General features: G+C 44.7%; 1 protein-coding gene across 1 annotated transcript in view; it reads left to right on the top strand.

The window, feature by feature from the left end:
• LOC126199677 (zinc finger protein basonuclin-1-like) overlaps nt 1-13,867 on the top strand; it is a 229,178-nt gene that overhangs the window by 147,241 nt on the left and 68,070 nt on the right. The window contains exon 4 of the mRNA XM_049936605.1: nt 4,940-5,136. Coding sequence (XP_049792562.1) covers nt 4,940-5,136 — 197 coding nt within the window. The remainder of the gene's footprint in view (nt 1-4,939; nt 5,137-13,867) is intronic.

Raw genomic sequence — 13,867 nt, 5'->3', positions numbered from 1 at the left:
ACATTTCGAAAGCTTCTATTCTCTTCTTGTCCAAACTATTTACCGTCCATGTTTCACTTCCATACATGGCTACACTCCATACAAATACTTTCAGAAATGACTTCCTGACACTTAAATCTATACTCGATGTTAACAAATTTCTCTTCTTCAGAAACTCTTTCCTTGCCATTGACAGTCTACATTTTATATCCTCTCTACTTCGACCATCATCAGTTATTTTGCTCCCCAAATAGCAAAACTCCTTTACTACTTTAAGTGTCTCATTTCCTAATCTAATACCCTCAACATCACCCGACTTAATTCGACTACATTCCATTATCCTCGTTTTGCTTTTGTTGATGTTCATCTTATACCCTACTTTCAAGACACCATCCATTCCGTTCAACTGCTCTTCCAAGTCCTTTGCTGTCTCTGACAGAATTACAATGTCATCGGCGAACCTCAAAGTTTTTATTTCTTCTCCATGGATTTTAATACCTACTCCGAATTTTTCTTTTGTTTCCTTTACTGCTTGCTCAATATACAGATTGAATAACATCGGGGAGAGGCTACAACCCTGTCTTACTCCCTTCCCAACCACTGCTTCCCTTTCATGTTTCTCAACTCTTATAACTGCAATCTGGTTTCTGTACAAATTGTAAATAGCCTTTCGCTCCCTGTATTTTACCCCTGCCACCTTTATTTTGTTATGTATGTAAAAATATAAGGGGCATTCAAATGAAACCAGGTCACTAGTGTAAAGTAACAGTAACGATTTTATTAACTAAAAATTTTTGTTATACACAGTACACTCACTCAAAAATAATCGACAAAACCGTTGGCATATTTGTCCCATTACGACAAATGGTTCAAATACCTCGAAGCACTACGGGACGTAACATCTGAGGTCATCAGTCCCCTAGACTTAGAACTACTAACGTAAGGACATCACACACATCCATGCCTGAGGCAGGACTCGTACTTGCGACCGTAACAGCAGCGCGGTTCCAGACTGAAGCGCCTAGAGCCGCTCGGCCACAGCGGCCGACCCCATTACGACACTAGCCGGTCGATTCCATCCTTGAAGAAGCTAGTAGACTGCTGTCGCATCCAGGCCCGGACCCAGTCACACACTTCGTCGTCCGTTGCTAACAGCTAGTAACCGATGGTTCTCGTCCACAGTGATTCTGTGGTTGCACAAGACTAAACATTCACTTCCGCAACCGTTTCCGGTGTGACGTCACTATGAGCCTGTCCAGGACGAGCATCGTCCTCCAGTGTCCGGCCCCGGTAGCTGAGTGGTCAGCGTGACAGAATGTCAGTCCTAAGGTCCCGGGTTCGATTCCCGGCTGGGTCGGAGATTTTCTCCGCTCAGGGACTGGGTGTTGTGTTGTCCTAATCATCATCATTTCATCCCCATCGACGCGCAGGTCGCCGAAGTGGCGTCAAATCAAAAGACCTGCACCAGGCGAACGGTCTACCCGACGGGAGGCCCTAGCCACACGACATTTCATATCGTCCTCCAGTGACTCGCGCCATTCCACAACACCTTAACGACCCAGACTGTACTCACCGTGCGCAGTCTTCATCCGTCGATACATTTTACAGCCTCCAACTGCATCCGCCGCCAAAAATCGAACGTGAAACCACACTGGCGCTATGTAACATCAAACGTTGCGCACGCGTCAGTTTCTCTGCCAATAGATGGCGGCACCATAGCCTCAGTTACTTGGTGCCGCCTTACGTGTAAGGCAAAGGTAGACGCACTGACCGGGTTTCATTTGAATGAACCTCTTGGTTTCTAATCCTTTATATACATTTTTAGGGCCCACTCATTGCGGAGAAGATATTTGTATAAATTTCGAAACCTAGGTCAGGGGCTCAATAAACCTCTGCTTTGCAACTGCCTGGCTGATTATTTCAGCCCCTTCAGATTTATTGAGTTGCCGAATAGCAGCCATATATAAGATTTTGTAATTTCATACAGGCCCAAAGTAATTTCCTGACGAAATATGGACTAAAGCCACACAGAGGTGAGTGATACTGACAGGAAAATCCAGATCCTTCCCCTGTACATTTGCTTCTTTTCGGCGGACTGAAAGAACAAAATGAGGGTAGGGGGAGGGGGGAGATTTTCCAACGACGAAGACGTTCACTCAGCGGGTCTCACATGGCTCCGTGATCAAAGGAGTGGGTTTCTATCGTCGAGGAACTGAACGATCGGCAAACGTTCCGACCTATGTTTACAGAAAATTGGTGGCAGAAGTTTCATTATAGGAAATATTGATAACTCATTGATTATTTTTTATCTTCATAGCGACTTTCAATTGGTTTACTCACCGCCAAAGAATACAATACGATGTCACGTACTAGAAAACTGCAGGTGGTGTAACAACGTAGTAGCTGGCTTGATGGGCTGACTTGGTGGTGACCAGAACAAGAACTGATAACAGCATCGGAATTTAATCATTAATTTTACAATTTTCATTTTTCGTGTTGTATAGATAATCGCCGCAGGAGGTTTTGTGCATTTTCAGGCTCTTTCTTGCGATGGACGACCCTCGACCTCGTATAAGTTGACTGCAGCAGGAGAGATTCTTCCTTGTCGCGTAAAGAATAGCTGTCAGCGCTCGTTAGATCTCTGCGACGTTCATGCAACAAATAAAATAACATTAAAACACTCCGTAGTGTTACTTTAAACAGTAATGACTATGAAAACTGATCAACATACACTAAATCATAAGAGGCACTTGCGTGCACAGTGGAGGCGAACTATTCACTGTTTTATTATATTTTATTTATTTTCTTTAACTGTGATTTCATACAACAATATAGCTGCTTTTCGCATCCTAGCGTCCAGAGTGTCGTATATTTGCAATGTTCCTCCTGCAAATTCCGCTCTCACATACACTATGTGATGAAAAGTAATCGGACACCGCCAAAAAACATACGTTTTTCATATTAGGTGCAGTGTGCTGCCAGCTACTGCCAGGTACTCCATATCAGCGACCTCACTAGTCATTTGACATCGTGAGAGAGCAGAACGGGGCGCTCCGCGGAGCTCACTTCGAACGTGGTAGGTTATAGGGTGTCGCTTGTGTCATACGACTGTACGCGAGATTTCCACACTCCTAAACATCCCTAGTTCCACAGTTTCCGGTGTGATAGTGAAGTGGAAACGTGAAAGGACCTGTACAGCACAAAAATGTACGGGTGGACATCGTCTGTCGACTGACAGAGACCGCCGAAACCTGAAGAGGGTCGTAATGTGTAATAAGCAGACATCTATCCAGACCATCACACAGGAATTCCAAACTGCATCAGGAGCCACTGCAAGTACTATGACACTTACGCGAGCGATGAGAAAATTTTGATTTCGTGGTAGAGCGTCTGCTCATAAGCCACACATCACGCCGGCAAAGCCAAACGACACCTCACTTGGTGTAAGGAGCGAAAATATTACACTACTGAACAGTGGAAAAACGTTTCGTGGAGTGACGAATCACGGTATACAATGTGGCGATCCGAAGGCAGAGTGCGGGTATGGCGAATGCCCTGAGAACTTCATCTGCTAGCGTGTGTAGTGCCAACAGTAAAATTCGGAGGCTGTGGTGTTATGTTGTGGTCGTATGTTTCATGGAGGGGGCTTGAACCCCTTGTTGTTTTGCGTGGCACTATCACAGCACAGGCCTAAGTTGATGTTTTGAGCACCTTCTTGCTTCCCGCTGTTGAAGAGCAATTAGGGTATGGCGACTGCTTCTTTCAACACGATCGAACACCTGCTCATAATGCACAGCCTGTGGCGGAATGGTTACACGACAATAACATTCCTGTAATGGACTCACCTGCACAGAGTCGTGACCTGAATTTTATAGAACGCCTTTGGGATGATTTGTAACGCGGACTTCATGCCAGGCCTCAACGACCGGCATCGATACCTCAGTGCAGCTCTCTGTGAAGAATGGGCTGTCATTCCCCAAGAAACCTTCCAGCACCTGATTGAACGTGTGCCTGCCAGAGTGCAAGCTGTCATCATGGGTAAGGGTGGGCCAACACCGTATTGAATACGAGCATTACCGATGGAGGGAGCCAAGAACTTGTAAGTCATGTTCAGCCAGGTGTGCGGATACTTCTGATCACATAGTGTAGCTCTTCTGTCTCCTTCTGCCCGTAACGGTTTCGATCATCCTCTTCTTCTTCTTCTTCTTCTTCTTCTTCTTCTGTAAGTTTAAATGTATACATCGTCTTGCTGTGTCACCTGTCCTCACTCATACAGGACACATGCCAATGGCATCTCATTAATTTTTATCCGACTGTATTAATTGCAGTTGTGCCCAGTCCGCATTCATTTTTAATTTTGTCACGTAGTGTCAGCCTGCAGCACCATCCCACTGTTTCCATCTCCTTTACCAAGAAGTCTCACTTAGACGTGTGAGTTATTTCCGATGTTTCTGAGCCTTTCATTCCAATATTTGCTACAACGATTGTAAACATACTTATCTTCCTTTTTCATGTAAAATTGCGATTTAATTGTCTGTCTGCTCGTCTACCTTGGCCAATGCAGTTCTTAATTTCACTTTTAGTAGATCCATCTTTGTCAGAAATTACAATAATTTTTAAGAGTCCACAGACGTTACTAGCCCAGTGTTTATGTTCTTGACTCAGTCCTCCGGTAAACAAGTACTTCTTCCTCTCTGAATGCTTAAACCCCATTTATGATATTCGCTGTGCACCTTTCTCATTCTCTGGAAAAATGATTTGGTCATCAGAAAAATGCTAAGGGAACACCTTGTCATCATTTGAAGACACACCAATACTACGACAAGGACATTAGGGCAAAATTCAACTTATTGAAAGTAATGTAGAAGCTATGGTTAATCCTTGTGGTAGATCACCTCCATTACTTGTGCGCCAGTACAGTAGCCGCTGAGCACAGCGCCACCTTGTTGTGTGCCCACAGCGCTGCCGCAGCTGCCGCACCAGAGCGACGTGGAACACGCGGCCTCGCTGGTGCTCTACGGCTGCCAGGCGCTGCCTATCCGGCTCAAGATCCTGCTGGACAGGCTCTTCTCCAGTGTCGGCCGTCGACAGCTAGCCCAGCTGCTACTCCAGTTCGGCTGGACGCTCGACGACTACGCTCGCGGCTACATCGTCCGGGTAAGTACAGCGACCCGGCTGTCAGCCAGTCCCACTCCACCATTAGAATCCTCTCAGTTTCTTCCTTTCTGGAAAGCACTCACCCTGTCTCGGTTTGAGCATCTGGGTACATTAGCTGCAGTAATTTTATAAGAACATGCAGAAATTAAACAGGAATATCGGAATTCTCCACAGGATATTTACTGCAGAGGTCGTCATGGTCCGACTGTACATAGAGCGCTGGGTAGGCGTTCCTATGGTTGTCACGATGGCGTAGTTGCTGTCCCACCCAGGTTCAGAATGGTTCAAATGACTCTGAGCACTATGGAACTTAACATATGAGGTCATCAGTCCCAAGACTTAGAACTATTTAAACTTAACTAACCTAAGGACATCACACACATCCATGCCCGAGGCAGGATTCGAACCTGCGACCGTAGCAGCAGTGCGGTTCCGGACTGAAGCACCTAGAACCGCTCGGCCACAGAGGCCGACTGTCCCACCCAGGCATTATTGGTTCGACGGCGGGCTGAATTTCGTCTAACGAAATTGTTCCGCCGCGGAAAATCACAAGACGATCTCGCATTTCAACGAACATCGAAAAGATAGAGACTGAGCTAACCGATCGCGAAATAGAACAGCAATTACAATCTCTTAGTAGTGGAAACCCATCAGGATCAGATGAGATAGATGTAAGATTCTACACAAAAAAATCCGAAAGAACTTGCTCGCCTTCGAGCAGCAGTTTATCGTAGACCACTGAAGCAGTGAAGGGTACCTAGCAACTGGAAAAAAGCGAAAGACATTCCGATTTTCAAGAAGGGTCGTGGGACAGATGCACATAATTATAGGCCTATATCGTTGACGTCAAAATGTTGTAGAATTAGGATACATGTTTTCTGCTCACTTATTATGACGCTTTTGGAGAACGATAATCTTCGGAATATAAGACAACATGGGGTCCGCAAACGGAGATATTGCGAAAAGCAGCTTCCTCTGTTCCTTCATGAGATCCATACCGCTGTAGACAACTCATTCGGAATAATGTCGTGTTACTTGACTTCAGAAATGCCTTTGACATCTTCCCGCCTTGCCATTTAGTAAAAAAAAAAAAAAAAAAAAAATTATACGAACCTGCCGAGTATGTGACCAGATTAGCCACTGGATACGAGACTTCCTGACGTAAAGACCGGAACACGTCGCTCTTAATGGAACAAAATCGACACATGTAATGATAAATTCCGGTGAACCCCAAGGAAGTGTGACACGGCTGTTAATGTTTACAATGTACATAAATGATGTACTAGAAAGCGTCGGAAACTCTGTAAGACTGTTCGCAGATGATACAGTTGTCTATAAGAATATAGCAATACCATAAGACAGTATCAGTTCGCAAAATGACCTACTGAGGATTGATTATGAATGATGCAGGTATTCACAGTTGACTACAACGTAAATAAATGTAACATATTGCTCATACGTAGGAAAGAAGTCCACTACTGCACAACTGCACCATTGATGGAAAATTGCTGCAAACAGTATCTGCCACAAAATATGTAGGAGTAACCACCCAGAGCGACCTTAATTGGAATGACCACATTAAACAAAGAGTAGGAAAACCAATGCCGAACTAAGATTGATAGGAAGAATGTTAAGTAAATACAGCTCATCCACGAACGAAGTGTCGTACGAGGCACTTGCTCGACTGATTCTTGAGTACTGGTCATCCGTGTGGGATCTTTACCCGGCAGGACTGACAGAGAAGATCCAACCAAGATCCTCACACGATCGTTTAGTCCGCGCAAGAGCGTTACAGAGACGTTCAACAAACTCCATTGGGAGACATTATAGGAGAGGCGTTGTGCATCACGCAGAGGTTTACTGTGGAAACTTCGTGAGAGTAATTTCAGCAAGAGTCGAACAACATATTACTTCTCTGTATGTCCATCTTTTTTAGCGATGGTTGCGGGACTCGGCTGTTCGTTAGAGTATGCCAAATTAAACACCTTTCAGCCTTCAATTTTCAACCTTAATTTATTTGGAAACCAGTTTTAGCGTTTTACTAAGCCATTTTCAGGTCTCTGACCGACGTATAGGAATCATCTACCTCGGCAGGTGATCGTTGAAGTGGTCACTGTAGCAATTATGTACTAATACCGGTATCGCTGGGCCCTGTTTTGATAAAAAAAAACTCGCCAATTTAAATCACAGTTGCATTTCGTCATTCATAATGGATAATGGATATTCCGAAAAAAGTATGTACAACTTGCTTCGCCAGAGCAAGATACGATGACAGGATTCGAAAATTTGTTCTACGAGTACTTTCAAACTAATGCTAAAGCACTACACCTAACATGTTGACATGCGCTGGACGACGTCATCTATGCACTTACAGCAAACATTCGACGGAGTTCTTACGACTTTCATAAACATTATTCTTACCTGTAAGAAACGTGATGAATGAGGTGTAGGAAGAAGTTGTAAAAAGACACAAGAGTTTTTTTACCCTTTCAGAGTAAGAAATATGATGAACTTAAAAGAAAACTAAATCCTAAAACTTTATTACTCTTTTAGTAATTCAGTGGAAAGTATTAGAAAAAAGCAGTAGGCTATGAAAGGGTCATACTAAATGCAATAAGCTATGAAAGGGTCGTACTATCTGAAAGTAAGGTCGTTGCAGATGCATATGACCTCTTAGGAACAGCGCTGTTAAAAGTAGCATCAAAGGATCTTTTGAGAAACTGCTAACTTACGAGGGGTGTTCAATAAGTAGTGCAACACATTTTTTTTTCTCTGCCAATTTCGTTTGACGAAATGCAGAATTTGTTGTGGGAGATCGTGGAATACTCCCTTTTCAGCCCGTATAGTTTCACGAAGTTCCGACAGATGGCTCACGAAGCCTTCAAAATGGCGCCTGTAACGGAGGTCCGTTACGAGCAGAGAGCCGTCATTGAGTTTGTTTTGGTGGTAAACTAGAGCATCACTGATAGTCATAGGCCCCTGCAAAAGGTCTTCGGAAACCGGTCAGTGAACAAAAGCACGGCGAGTCGTTGGGCGAGGTGCCTGTCATCATCGCAACAAGGTTGCGCAAACCTGTCCCATCTGCCGCATGCCGGCCGGCCGTATATAGCTGTGACTCCTGCAATGTTAGAACGTACGGATTCTCTCATTCGAAATGATCGACGAATACCAACGCACTTCTCCTTCTCCGTGACAACGCAAGACATCACACAAGTCTGCGAACCCGAGAAGAGCTCACAAAAGTTCATTGCTCTTCCTCATCCACCCTAACGCCCGGATCTCGCACCTTCCGACTTCCGTCTGTTTGGCCCAATGAAGGACACACTGCCCGGGAAGCAGTACGCGGATGATGGAGAGATTATTGATGCAGCAAGACGTTGCCTCCGACGTCCACCAATAGCTTGGCGACATACAAGCTCTCCCCGTAAGTTGACGCAAGGCCGTCGCATCGAACGGAGATTATGCTGAAAAATAGGGTCTTGCAGCCAGTAATATGGTGTGTTGGCATCCTGAACAAAACAAACCTGCTTTCAGAAAGAAAGTGTTGCATCTCTTCTAGAACGCCTCTCGTAGTTTTAGACATGTGTGAAGTGTAGGGCAGCGAGCGTATTTTCCCCAATAAATCAATAAAAACTTTAAAAGAGGGAAAGATGTGGGCGGTGGGACTGGTTATGAGATGTGAGGTCTGGGTGACATTTTGGTGAATTGAGAATGAGGCAACTGACTGCCACGGAGGAGCGGGTGTATGGTCCCCTAGGGCCCAGTGCATGTAGTTACGTCAGTGCTCGACCGTCTGATTACCTGCAGCTTCTGGAAGAAACCGCAGTCGCCGTTCGGAACTGTATGTAGCCTGGTCGCCAGCGCTGACTCGGAGACCGCGCCCTCGCCCTGTGGCGGAAGCCGCCCCCGCACCTACCTGCCGCCCCCATTAGCGCCGGAGAACAAAGTAGCCCGCTAATGGCAGGGGTCGCCTTTCGGCCCATTACCGCAGCAGTCGGCACTCGGTCCGCCCCCACTTGTCCTCAGCCCCCGACATGTGTTACTCTGCGGACACCACTCAACGCCACCGCGGCACGATTCTCACCATTTACTTTTTCGTTCCAGCAGCGCAAGGGCACTGCAAGTCATTAACTCCGTATGGCGTTTAGTCGTGGGCCACTGAAACAAAATGCAATCACATCAATAATAAACCATCTCTCTCTTAGACTGTGCTAAAGTGGATGACCTAAATCACATTTTCTTTGGCTGCAAATATCGGATGGATGTCAATAACACAAGCCCTCTGGTACATGAGTTACCAGCTTTAGCCCCTGTATTTTAATCATCAAAAAAATGTTCAAATGTGTGTGAAATCTTATGGGACTTAACTGCTAAGGTCATCAGTCCCTAAGCTTGCACACTGTTGTTGTTGTTGTTGTTGTGGTCTTCAGTCCTGAGACTGGTTTGATGCAGCTCTCCATACTACTCTATCCTGTGCAAGCTTCATCTCCCAATACCTACTGCAGCCTACATCCTTCTGAATCTGCTTAGTGTATTCATCTCTTGGTCTCTCTCTACGATTTTTACCCTCCACGCTGCCCTCCAATACTAAATTGGCGATCCCTCGATGTCTCAGAACATGTCCTACCAACCGATCCCTTCTTCTAGTCAAGTTGTGCCACAAGCTCCTCTTCTCCCCAATTCTATTCAATACCTCCTCATTAGTTATGTGATCTACCCATTTAATCTTCAGCATTCTTCTGTAGTACCACATTTCGAAAGCTTCTATTCTCTTCTTGTCCAAACCATTTATCGTCCACGTTTGACTTCCATAGATGGCTACACTCCATACAAATACTTTCAGAAACAACTTCCTAACACTTAAATCTATACTCGATGTTAACAAATTTCTCTTCTTCAGAAACGCTTTCCTTGCCATTGCCGCCGGCCGCGGTGGTCTAGCGGTTCTAGGCGCTCAGTCGGGAACCGCGCGACTGCTACGGGCACAGTTTCGAATCCTTCCTCGGGCATGGATGTGTGTGATGTCCTTAGGTTAGTTAGGTGTAAGTAGGGGACTGATGACCAAAGGTGTTAAGTCCCTTAGTGCTCAGAGCCTTGCCATTGCCAGTCTACATTTTATATCCTCTATACTTCGACCATCATTAGTTATTTTGCTCCCCAAATAGCAAAATTCTCATTTCCTAATCGGCCGGCCGGAGTGGCCAAGCGGTTAAAGGCGCTACAGTCTGGAACCGCGCGACTGCTCCGGTCGCAGGTTCGAATCCTGCCTTGGGCATGGATGTGTGTGATGTCCTTAGGTTAGTTAGGTTTAAGTAGTTCTAAGTTCTAGGGGACTGATGACCATAGAAGTTAAGTCCCGTAGTGCTCAGAGCCATCATTTCCTAATCTAATTCCTTCAGCATCACCCGATTTAATTCGCCTACATTCCATTATCCTCGTTTTGCTTTTGTTGATGTTCGTCTTATACCCTCCTTTCAAGACACTGTCTATTCCGTTCAACTGCTCTTGCAAGTCCTTTGCTGTCTCTGACAGAATTACAATGTCATCGGCAAACCTCAAAGTTTTTATTTCTTCTCCATGGATTTTAATACCTACTCTGAATTTTTCTTTTGATTCCTTTATTGCTTGCTCAATATACAGATTGAATAACATCGGGGATAGGCTACAACCCTGTCTCACTCCCTTCCCAACCACTGCTTCACTTTCACACCCCTCGACTCTTATAACTGCCATCTGCTTTCTGTATAAAATGTAAATAGCCTTTCGCTCCCTGTATTATACCCCTGCCACCTTCAGAATTTGTAAGAGAGTATTCCAATCAACATTGTCAAAAGCTTTCTCTAAGTCTACAAATGCTAGAAACGTAGGTTTGCCTTTCATTAATCTAGCTTCTAAGATAAGTCGTAGGTCGGTATTGCCTCACGTGTTCCAATATTTCTACGGAATCCAAATTGATCTTCCCCAAGTTCGGCTTCTACCACTTTTTCCATTCTTCTGTAAAGAATCCGCGTTAGTATTTTGCAGCTGTGACTTATTAAACTGATAGTTCGGTAATTTTCACATCTGTCAACACCTGCTTTCTCTGGGATTGGAATTATTATATTCTTCTTTAAGGCTGAGGGTATTTCGCCTGTCTCATACATTTTGCTCACCAGATGGTAGAGTTTTGTCAGGACTGGCTCTCCCAAGGCTGGCAGTAGTTCAAATGAAATATTGTCTGTAGATGAAGATGAAATGGGAGATGTGAAGAGTTTGACAAAGCTTCAAATGTGTGTGATATCTTATGGGACTTAACTGCTACGGTCACCTGTCCCTAAGCTTACACACTACTTAACCTAAATTATCTTAAGGACAAACACACACACACACCCATTCCCGAGGGAGGACTCGAACCTCCGCCGGGACCAGCCGGACAGTCCATGACTGCAGCGCCTGAGACCGCCTGGCTAATCCCGCGCGGCATATTGTTGTCATCAAAAGACATTTTTTGTAGATGAAATGTGTTCGCAGTTGCGAATACGAACAACTGACTGTTCTATAAGGGAATGACGACAATGAAGATTTGTGCCGACGGGGACTCGAACCCGGATTTACCACTTCGCTATGGCTATCTGTGCATGACTCACGACCAGACCGAGACGTCCATAAATCTTCGTTCCTGCGTCACAACCTGTTCTCGGACAGACGTTATGTATTTCCCTCATGCATCTTTCATCTAAACAACACAGGCACTGCAATATTGGATTTATTAGTCAATACCAGGCAGCGACTTTCAGTTAAAATGTTCTCCCGTGCACGGGAATTGTATTACGTGTGTGCGAGTACAGTGTGTGTTGTGTTGGCTGAAGAGCTACACCGTGTTACTAGAGGAGGCCGAAATGCACGCGTTTTAACTCACGCAGGCTGGCGTGAGGAGGGAAGGACTATACTGACGTGAGGTCTGGAACATGACAAGGAATTAGAATTCAGAAAGCAGACGTAGCTAGTTGATACTTAACTTTAATCCATTCATGATGAACGTCGCTCTTGACGGTACATGATTCACAATACTACCTGTTAGTAACTGAATATGGCGCCTTGCTAGGTCGTAGCAAATGACGTAGCTGAAGGCTATGCTAAACTGTCGTCCCTGCAAATGAGAGCGTCTGTAGTCAGTGAACCATCGCTAGAAAAGTCGGCTGTACAACTGGGCGAGTGCTAGGACGTCTCTCTAGACTAGACCTGCCGTTGTCGGCGCTCGGTCTGCTTCACTGATAGTGGCGACACGCGGGTCCGACGTATACTAACGGACCGCGGCCGATTTAAAGACTACCACCTAGCAAGTTGGAGTGACAACATACGGGAGTTTCAGTATTTTAAACATAGCTGCGCTACAGCAACGGTTCCACGTCAAAAGATTAAAAAACAGCCGACCAGTTGCAAAGGATAAAGTAATCTTTACCTAGGTTTCAATAGATATAAATCTATCTTCTTCAGAAGACGGGAATATTACAGTAACATGAAGTGAAGTATCCTAGTCATTTTTGCAAACATTTACATAACTCAGTTGATCCAAATAAAACATAGCCCTGAGAACAGGGTTTGTCAGACATATAAAAATTAAGAACATAGTAGTTGAAGAGCGCATGCGCTCTTCAACTACTATGTTCTTAATTTTTATATGTCTGACAAACCCTGTTCTCAGGGCTACGTTTTATGTCGCCCATGCGCTCTTCAACTACTATGTTCTTAATTTTTATATGTCTGACAAACCCTGTTCTCAGGGCTATGTTTTATTTGGATCAACTGAGTTATGTAAATGTTTGCAAAAATGACTAGGATACTTCACTCCATGTTACTGTAATATTGCCGTCTTCTGAAGAAGATAGATTTATATCTATTGAAACCTAGGTAAAGATTACTTTATCCTTTGCAACTGGTCGGCTGTTTTTTAATCTTTATACGGGAGTTTGGTTCTGACCGTGAGCCCTGTACGAGTAGCCAAAGCGGTCAAGGCGACGCTCGTGTAAAGTGAGATACACATGTTCGAGCTCCAGTCCGGCACACATTAGCACTATGGTCATTGCCGTACACTGCTGATGGCTGTTCGTTTTCGCAATTGCGAATACAATTCGTGTGTTTCAAAATGGTCACAGACGCCACAGTGTCCGTCTTCTAAACAACACGGACACTGCAGTGTCGTATTTTCATACAGTAAGGTTAAAAGGAAGCGTCGCCTTATTCTTCAGGAGGTGGTATTGGTCAAAACTGGAAGATATTTTCCTTTAATTGTATGTCGGGGAACTAATACCTGTTGAGGTATGGGCCATTTTGATTGTGACAGATAATGTGTAGTATTTACAGGTGAGTCGGGATTCATAAGAGATGGCATGGTAAATTACCACATTACATGGATGCAAATCTTCCAGCAGTCGTGAAGATGAGACATCATAATCACTTCCCTAAATGTATTTTCGGTGAAAGATTCAAAACGGGTGTTGCGTATCGCCGATTTCTGCGAGTTGAATTACCAGCGCAAGTGGTAAAGAAAAAGGACTTTGATTTGTATTCAACCGTGCTCCACGCCATTTCCTATGGATTAAGCGACAGTAGCTCACCAGAACGATTCGTGAGCGATCGATTGGTCAAAATCATGCCCTCCCTTTCACAACACGTGAAACGGTTAGATTTCTGGTTAAGACGACATTTAAAGGCTTTTTTGTATGGCCAACCCATCGACAATGTGCAGATG

Source organism: Schistocerca nitens, chromosome 8 (genome assembly GCF_023898315.1).
Source record: "Schistocerca nitens isolate TAMUIC-IGC-003100 chromosome 8, iqSchNite1.1, whole genome shotgun sequence".
Classification (NCBI taxonomy): Eukaryota; Metazoa; Arthropoda; class Insecta; order Orthoptera; family Acrididae; genus Schistocerca; species Schistocerca nitens.
This window is presented reverse-complemented; position numbering and strand designations above follow the sequence as displayed.